The sequence below is a fragment of the Eucalyptus grandis genome, chromosome 2 (assembly GCF_016545825.1).
Source record: "Eucalyptus grandis isolate ANBG69807.140 chromosome 2, ASM1654582v1, whole genome shotgun sequence".
Lineage (NCBI taxonomy): Eukaryota > Viridiplantae > Streptophyta > Magnoliopsida > Myrtales > Myrtaceae > Eucalyptus > Eucalyptus grandis.
The window spans coordinates 10,080,688-10,089,913 of record NC_052613.1 but is presented as its reverse complement, the minus strand read 5'-3'; the positions used below and the strand labels follow the sequence as shown (position 1 = coordinate 10,089,913).

The 9,226-nt window shown below is 38.3% G+C and overlaps 1 protein-coding gene across 5 annotated transcripts; it reads right to left on the bottom strand.

The window, feature by feature from the left end:
- Positions 1-1,325: 1,325 nt before the first annotated feature.
- LOC104421939 (lipid phosphate phosphatase 2) lies at positions 1,326-7,738 on the bottom strand. 5 transcript variants are annotated; one of them, XM_039305086.1, is made up of 9 exons: positions 7,538-7,735; positions 4,550-4,677; positions 3,627-3,852; positions 3,414-3,501; positions 3,206-3,315; positions 2,921-3,014; positions 2,133-2,321; positions 1,954-2,013; positions 1,326-1,717 (listed from the first exon to the last, which is right to left on the bottom strand). In XM_039305086.1, the coding sequence occupies exons 3-9, from the start codon at positions 3,840-3,842 to the stop codon at positions 1,506-1,508; spliced, it is 969 nt and encodes a 322-aa protein (XP_039161020.1). In that variant the 5' UTR covers positions 3,843-3,852; positions 4,550-4,677; positions 7,538-7,735; the 3' UTR covers positions 1,326-1,505. The 5 variants fall into 5 exon arrangements, with proteins under 5 accessions (XP_039161020.1, XP_039161014.1, XP_010032443.1 ...); XM_039305080.1 differs by lacking the exon at positions 7,538-7,735 and adding an exon at positions 4,967-5,322; XM_010034141.3 differs by lacking the exon at positions 4,550-4,677 and having other exon boundaries at positions 7,538-7,738.
- Between the last annotated feature and the right edge of the window lie 1,488 nt (positions 7,739-9,226).

Here is a 9,226-nt window from a genome sequence, read left to right as displayed (position 1 = left end):
GAGACTTGCCCTAAGTGGAAGGGCCAAGCTCAGTACACATTGTGTAGAAGATTCAAAGGTGTGGTTTATTGCTGCCTCCAACAGACATTTGACCAAAGCACGCCCAGCTATTAAGAACATGGTTTTTCATGCCGAAACCTTCGATAGAGCTTTCTCTACAAGTAGTTGTAGAAGCCCTGTCGCTGTGGCTTGATCACTCGGTTGAAGTCGAGTTGAAACACCACCCTGTGTTGCAGATAAACTCTTAACCGATGCATCGTATGATCGATCACTCGGTTTAAGTCAAGTCTTGACATTAGGCTTGTCATATAAATAAGTTTTTGACAGGAACATCATGCAAGCAGTCACGGGGACAATAGCGGATCCATTGATTCAATATCATTTGGTTCTCTTCATGAATTGGTCGTGCTTTTTTTATTTTTTGTAATCACTTCATAAAATTGGTGTTCCAATGAAAACTATCGAAGAAGAAGCTTAAGCCAAGCACTCTCTCAATTTGCATGTGCAACGAGTCTAAGATCTACACTCGATCTTAGCCAAAAGGCCGCAAAAGGTGGTAACGAATCTACGATCCATGGGAAAAGTACTGGAAAAGTCATAAACCTATAATATTAATATCAATTCAGTCCCAAACTTTTCGATTGAATCATTTAGTCATAAACATTTTTATAAGGGTTCTAATTCAGTCCATCTGATCAATTTTAATCAACTTACACTAACGCGGATGTTAGTCGTCCGGCCAACTAACGTGGCAAATTTTAATAATTTTTTCCGTATTTTTTATTTATTTTTTCTTTTTCTTTTTTTTTTTTTTTTCTCTTCTTTCTTCTTGGATTCCTTGCAGTGGCTGGCGGCATCGCGAAGCCGCGACCCTCACCAGCCCTAGTGAATGTTGCCATGGCCTTGCCAATCGTGGGTGAAGCCGCCTTTGCTTGCAACAAGGCTAGGGTGAGGCCAGACGAGAGCCATGAAGCCCTTGTCCAGTGGTCAGCAAGCTGTCGAAGAAGAAGGGCAAAGGAAAAATAAAAATAAAAAATTAATTAAAAAAATCGAAAAAAATTATTAAAAATTACCAAGTCAACGTTGGCTGGGCAGCCAACATCCACGTTAACGCCAACCGGTCAAAATTGGCCAAATGGATTGAATTGATACTAATATGAAAATGTTTATGACTAAATTGATCAAATTAAAAGGTTTATGACTTAATTGGTATCAATGTGAAAATATTTAAGACTGAATTAATCTAATTAAAAAGTTTATAACTGAATTGGTATCAATGCCATAGGTTTATAACTTTTTTGATACTTTTTCCCACGATCTAGACATTAGATTAACATGCACATATGTTCAAGGTGAAATGTGACATCGTTCCATGTGATCCTATGAAAAAAACATCCTCACCCTCAAATAGTTTCGAGAAGGATATCTACAAGGGTAAAGAATTCCCTCGGACATTCATTTACAAAAATGGGAAGATATATTCTTTCAACAAATTTTATCTTACATCAGTATTTTCTCCCAGCTTCCATGGCATCCAAAACAGGGGTAGTATCATGCTCACGCGAGGTTGATTCCGTACTTGACATGCCATTATTTCTTCCCATATATGAAGCTTCCACTTCCGGTTGTTGCATATGAAAAGAGTTAACCCTTTGAGCTGAAGAATGACCCCTATTTCTCTCTTCCATCATCTGAAAAAATGAGTGAGGCGCCCAACCTGCATGACCATTGCACTATCATCAATGAATGGCATACTGGACAATGAACTGAATCATGTGAACTAGACTCTGCTGTGCCCTCCAATCACTTTAAATGCCGAGAACTTTCTTATGACATACTGAAAACGAACAATCATATGAACATACAACTGAAGGCCATGAAGAACATAACTTAGAAGATGCTATTTTTTCAGAGCTTTATTGTATGAGCTAGCTGCAAAGCGAATAGACATACCATTCGTATCATTTGGATAAGGGAAGAACTGCAAGTAGCAAAACGAAGCAATGATTGATCCTGCATTAGAAAATATTAAAAAAATTATTGAATGAAAGTTATGTTTTTCATCAGCAAAGACTGATTTGCATGCCTTTTCTTTTCTTTTTTCGATCACTCATGCCACTTCTAATACTAACCTATAAGAGCGCCGGTGAATACATCCTGCCAATGGTGCCAATAGTCATCAACACGAGAAATAGCAACAAGGGCCGCAAGAAGCAAAGGGAATAGTATGATGCAGAGTTTTGCAATGTGACCCCGACGGTCAAATGCTCTAATTTTCCCTGCTAGATACCATGAAAGGAAACTGAGACCTGCAAAGGACCCTGGATGTGGACAAGCAATGAGCCTTCTGCACGGTTATCCCATTAAAAAAAAAAAATCGACTACAAAAACTGATTTCTCTCAGGTTACTGTCTAATTTCTCCATTTAATATGAGAACTGTCCAGAGATTTTCATTGCAGTTTAGATATTCTCAACATCCGCTGCATCACATTGACTGACATCTTTCACTTCTTTCTCAAAGGTTATGAACCATACTAAGCTGTGTCATTTCCTGAGTCCAATTTTGAAACCAATCCAGCATTCCAGCAAAAAACCCTGTAGGTATATCAAGATTGCGCCGTTTTTCTAATTCCAGTACCACAATCTTTACCATTTGGGCAAGAATAGTGTAGAAATCTGGCATCGAGTACAATTAAGAGAACTAATGACCTAGTGAAGAGGGCCTAGTCAGGAATGACCTTAAAAATGTTTGCTGTTTCTCCAATCCAGGTGTTCCAGTTTAAAAGGCCTTTCGAGGAGAACTCCAGAGTGAGGTAGACATTTATTGATTGAAGAAAGCCACGTTATGAGAATCGAATTGACTCTTTTTATCTTTTCACACAAGCATGATAAAAAACCAGTCATTTCATATATACTCACAAGAGGTATGCCCACTGGGGAAGCTTTTGTAGCCTTCCTTTATCACGGCCTTATCTCCATGACAGATGACATCCTTCGTTAGAGGATCAAAATCCTGGTGCATAGGAACGTTGGAAGTTAAGGAATTAAATAATTCATGAAAAGCCTTTTGCTTATGCTTGTACGAGTATCGGTTTATTTAAAGAAATTTGACCTCTCTGTGTTTGTGTCCTGTCATGACATGGAAAGGGGAAGGGGGGGGATGTTAAGCAAAAATCAAACCAAATTATGAGGATCAGAACTCACCCCTTTTCCATCAGGGAAACACCGCCAGAAGAAGTCTGGTCTTGGTCGTCCAACAGCATTTTTTATAGCATCGGTAATCACCGCAGTCAAAAGTACCGCAAATAGAAGGCCTGCAACTTGCATATTAGCCACATTAGCTAAAGATTCTCTTGAACAATATTTCATGACGAACAGAATTCTAAATCAATGCAAAGGATAGAGGAAGCACCCAAAATCGCGTGATGGAAATCATAAATGTCTTTGCGGGTGAAGTAGTAAACAAGAAAGACGACGAACGGAAACAGTATGGCGATCATCTGCCCAAGATAATAGGTCAGCATTAGTCTTCTTACTTGACAGAAATTGGCCATTGGGATAAGATTCTGTTGCAGATGGCAGCACCTATGGAGTAAAAATTTCAAAAGCAAGCAAGGACACTTACTGGGACAGCCCAAACGGGCACGGTATTGCCCTTCAGAGGATATTTCATGTCTGTCATCATGTCTTCTCCAACAAAACGGTGAAATGGTTCTATTTTAAGTAAAATGGCTTCTATCACCACAAGAAGCAGAAGAATGAGCCAGTCATGCTTATGCACTTTTGCCACCTTGAATCCATGGGACTGTATAGTGTGAGATCCCAAGTCAATGTCTGGCATTTTTGTGTGGCTGCACAACAGAATCGATTACTATGGAAGCAAAAAGGAAAACTAAAAGCCATGACAACTCATGAGAACTCAGATTACCAAAGGATTCACACTCGAAGCATGGGACTCAAAAAACAACTGGATACTTATCAAGTGATCTTGAAAGCCATGAAACCCACAGATAGTTAAACAAAGCATGATACCTAAGACAATGTTTTCGCTAGAACTGTACCATTTACCCAGTGCTGAAAATAAAAAATTCACTGCTCATATTTAGTTATAGCTTGGTAGACATTGTTGTTTAGCTTGAAAAGACATAATGGAGAATAGTTGCTAGTAGATAAGAATGTTGCAAGTAGACAAAATTTCACTCCAGAAAGAAGAGTTCAAAAGAATCCTAAAACCCCTTGTCCATCTCTCAATACACTAGATGACAAAGTTAGTGAACATGAAGACAGAGCCAAAAGTAAGAGTGACGACTAGTCTGATTCTGAAATTTCCCTCGTCTCGTAGGACAAAGAAGCACAGCACATGCAAAATCCTAAACCCACTGCACAGAAAGCCGAATTCGATCATTTTGCTTCATCACTCCCATCTTCAAGAACGTCGCAACACCGTGCAAGAAAGATCATTCCCTGGGAACCCATTTTGGCCAGAACCCAAAACCAGAAACGAAGAGCCGAACAGCGCACGACGCACAAGACAAGCAAGAAGCTGACCTTGCAGAACCGAATCAATCCGCAAGAAAGCCTCGGACGGAAGCAGAGCCCAGAGAGTTCTTTTCAAGAACGGGACGTGTGCGCGAGTCGACTGATAGATAGATAGATACAGCGACACCGGATGAAAGCTGCACGGGATACGACCCCATCAAAACCGAGTTGACGCCATCCCAGTCCGATCCACACAAACGCATAAACAAAGCGAATAAAAATGGTGTTTGGGAACATATGGGAAGCTGCGAGGATCGTAGCTCCCAACAACGACCACATGGCAACCAACACGCGACAACAACATTAAACAAAAAGGAACAGAGATTCCTTAGTGGGCAGGAGTTAGGTCAACGTCAAAACTGATGGAATCCATCCACCAATAAGATCGACGCGCCGCAACGCGCATCGGGTGAGATCATCACCTACCCTGATACACGCGGCTCCTTCAATCGTCTCCGACGGAAGCGAGCGGGCGGGAGAGCGCGGGCACGGCGGCGGCGGCGGCCTTGTTCCTCCGGTTCCGTGAGCAATTCTCGAACAAATTCGAGCCAACCGATCGATCTGGAAACGAGAAAGTTCGACGGAAAACGGCGCGAACTCTCGCCGGCGTTGAATTCGTATCGAATTTCAGAACGTCGGGGACGGACGTTCCATCGGGACAGAATTGAAGGGAGAGAAATCGCGATCGGCGGTTTACTATGATTTGCGTGATTTGCAATGCGGGCCGAGTTTCGTCGCTTCGTTACGAGTTTCAGTTGGAAACTGAGGGGACGCTCGGAGTTTAGTATTCTGCTAACCGACCCCGCTGGATCTCAAGCCTTTTGGTTGCTGATTTTGCTCGATTTATTCGTACATTTCAAAACTTATTACGAAAGTATAATTAAATTTTAAAATTTTTCAAAAAAAATACGACCAACTTTAAAAATTTGTTGTGAAAGTATAATTGAAATAAAAAAAAAAAATTCAACTTGACAATTGAAAAGTGCTAATAAGTTTTATAACTAGATTACATCAATTCAACAAATTTTAAAATTCGATTGCACTTCTTAAAAATTTTGAAACTCGATTATATTTTTGTAATAATTTTTAGGACTTAATTGTATTTTTAAAAGTTTTAGGACTCAATTACAAGTTTCAGAAATTTTTATGTATTTATTCTTTTATTCTTTTATTTATGATCTTTTATCATCCTTGGGTGAAATTGTTTCTTTGTCTTTTGGCAAACTAACTTTGGTTACAAGGAAAGCAAAGCAGTTAGGGAAGCAAGGGCCACGAGGCAAGGCAAGGAGAATAACCAGGGTTCCCTGCGAGGATGATTTTTATTTTTCACTTTTGATTTTTCAACGAGTCGTGCTATTCGATTTTTGTTTCATATAGAATACTCAATATCTCACGAGACATACAAATGTTAACAATTAAAATCATGGATAATTATTTCGGAGTTTTCTTAAAAATTTTGAAACCCACTTTCCGAATTTTTTTGAAGGAAAGTAAGAAAGGAAAAGAAAAATTCTTTGGAGACAAAATACACCCTAAGAAGTGGGGGCATATCGACCCAAATCAAGTCTATACACTAGCTCGTACATTGGGTAATTGAAAATCAGCTCTAGGTCGACGCTCGAGCTTAATTCAACTAGAGAATTGAGATACTCGAGCTTGACTTGACTTGGCTATTACGATCAACTTATTAATGAGCTTGAGTTCGAGTTTAATAAACACAAATGCCATGTAAATATAAGGATTCCGGGGTCTATGTTTTATAACCTTTTGTAATTTTTTCAATTAACAGAAACCGACAAGTTTCATTAGGCTTACGAACTTGCCAATTTTGTGTTAGAAGCTTGAGGTTAACTCTGCTCGAGCTCGACTCGACACTTCAACAAGTTCATCTTGCACACTCGAAAAAGAAAGAAAATTGGGTGAGTACGTGAGTTGATTCAACTTGCACCTTGCCCACTTGATTTTTCTAATGAAAAAGTATACTTTCTAATTGGTAAAGGGCCCTTGCTATAAACTTATCAATATGACATTTAGAACGCCTTATATATAAATCATTAATTTCTAATCCATAGATTGTAATCACATATTTAAATCCTTAATGCTCATTATGACTTTATCCCCCCACTTTTTAAAGAAAATATCTAACCCGTTGACTAATCTTGCATTCTGACGGGGCGGGGACATAATTGAATGTTTCTTTTTCTTCTTCTTTTCCTAAATTTTTCATTGATTATTGGATTGCTGACATTGCCTTTATTTTTTATTTTTTATATGCATTTTGGTTTTCACAATAGACAGGACGGCATAGCAGTTTGTCAAGAGACGGTTCTTTTATTTCATCGAGACAGGTGGAGTTTGACTTTCATATACATACATACATACATACATACATACATACATACATATGTATGTATGTATAAAGAAAAATTAGAAGTTGGCCAATCTCGAATTCATGAAATATTCAATTGATATTACGGACTAGGTATGACAAGAGATAAAGCCTTCAGAGGCAGCAAAAAATTAAATCGGTGGCGGGAATGCATATACTTAAATTAATGAAAGTCAAACTTATTGTATTGATATCAATTCAGTCTAAATATTTTTATTAAGCAATTTAATCCTAATTTTTTTATATCAGTACCAATTCAACCCGTCTAATCAATTATAAAAAGAAAAAAATTATGAAAAAAAAAAAAAAAGGTTCATATCAATGTTAACCATGCCACGTAAGACAACTAGCATTCACATCGATGATTGCCGGCCTAAATTTGCCATATTGACCCAATTGGCAAAACATCAAAAAAAAAAAGTTTATAATTAAAAAATTTAAGACTGAATTGATAAAAATACAATAGGTAATAAGATTTTTTGAACAATCTTCGCCTGAATGAATACTATCTTAAGCCAAAGCAAAATCCGAAGAGCCGAATAGATCCAGAAGCACGAACATATATCGATCACAGAGACAAAGCCGGAGAAAAATCGAAGAGCTCATACCTTTCAAAGCAGATTCGATCGGCGAGAATCCTCTAAGCGAAGCCGAGCCCGATGAAATCCTTCTCGAAAATGCGGTGTCGATGCGTTCGTCCGCCCGCCGCTAAATACAGTAGCACCAGATGAAAGCTACACAGGATACGACCCATCAAAGCCGTGTCGAGAATTGATCAAAGCATGAACAACGACCAAGAGGACGGGTAACAATAACTTCAAATAAAAGGATTGCCTAACGAGGAAGAGAGGAGATGATCCCAAACCGAAAGTCAAATGGACGGCAATCAATCAATGCATTGAGAGAGATCATCATGGACGCGGCTCTTCAATATCAAAGTCTATTATTACTCGTGTCGGGACCGGTCAATTTGGCACTAAGGCTGGTCGGTTTTCTTTACCTAATAATGTTCTGGTCGTTCAACAAATTGAGAAAAATCCATTATCAATCTCTCCATTGACGAGAGATTGATGACTCCGATTTTTCTATTTGGGACCCCAGGACACATCAGGTATTGCTGACTAGAACTAATTGTTGAGTATTGTATATCAATAAGGACCTGCATTCCGCGGCATTCTTTTTCTCGAAGAAACAAGGTTGCGGATGAACTTACGTAGCATCTCCAGTTAGGCCTTCTAGATAGTAGTATTTTTACAGCTTTTGCGGTAAGATGATTCGATTTCGATTAATAAATCTACTAGCACTTTACGTACAAGTTGTCAAATTAGTAAAAGTTTGAGATTGCTATTTTCTTTATCTAATTCTCGATGTTCCCATCCATTGAAGAAAATACATTGTGATCTTTAGGGACCGAGCCCAATTCCTTCAATACCAAAAATTCAATATTGTGTGATATTTATTGGTGATTTCTCCTAATACCGTTGATTGTATCTATTGCAGCAAAGGTCAAATTTTTTTTAGACTTTCCTTTACTTTTTAGAAATTAGTTGAAAATTGGCTTGATAGGAAAATTAAACTTTTTCAATCTAATGGATGAGATGAATTCATGAGCAAGAAATTTTCTTGCGTATCTTTGTGAATGCGGCATGCAACAATAATTCTCTTGTCCAAGTGTGCTAGAGCAAAATGATGTTGTTGAGAGGAAACATGACACATTGTTGAACTCAAGCTTGCTACATAATTTGAAGCATTTATGCCACTCAACTATTGGGTGGAAGTGTTTACAACAACAAATTATTTGATAAATATGCTTCCTTCAACCATTTTAGGCAACCGAAGTCCATACTTAAGCCTTATTCAAGAAAGACCCTGATTACTTTGAGTTTTTTGCTCTCATTGTTATCCCTATTTATGCAACTACATAATGAACGAATTTGACAATTGTTCTCTATCGTGTGTATTTTTGGGATACATTGAAAAGCACAAAAGATATAATTATCTTCATCAATCTACTAGTCATGTTTATATATCTCAACATGCTATTTATTATGAGCATTATTTTTCTCTTGTCTCTTCTTCTCGAGTTACTATTATGATTGAGGGGGAACTATAGCAATGGAATTTAACTTCAATTACATTTCAAACAAATGCATCTTGTAATTAGTGGACTATGCCTCGATCTCATACATAAGTTGGTCAAAATGGTTGTTCACCAACAAATCTTGACTCTACAAGCCAACATGCATGTGACATGGCCCACGGACGAAGCATGTTCCAAGACCGTCCGTGATGCAGCC

Excerpts from the sequence above, each read along its gene's own strand:
- LOC104421939 (XM_010034141.3), bottom strand. The coding sequence starts at position 3,842 with ATGCCAGACATTGACTTGGGATCTCACACTATACAGTCCCATGGATTC. Across the intron at positions 3,015-3,205 it reads GTTTCCCTGATGGAAAAGGG|GATTTTGATCCTCTAACGAA; the intron begins GTGAGTTCTGAT and ends CCTATGCACCAG. Across the intron at positions 1,718-1,953 it reads TTATCCAAATGATACGAATG|GTTGGGCGCCTCACTCATTT; the intron begins GTATGTCTATTC and ends ATGGTCATGCAG.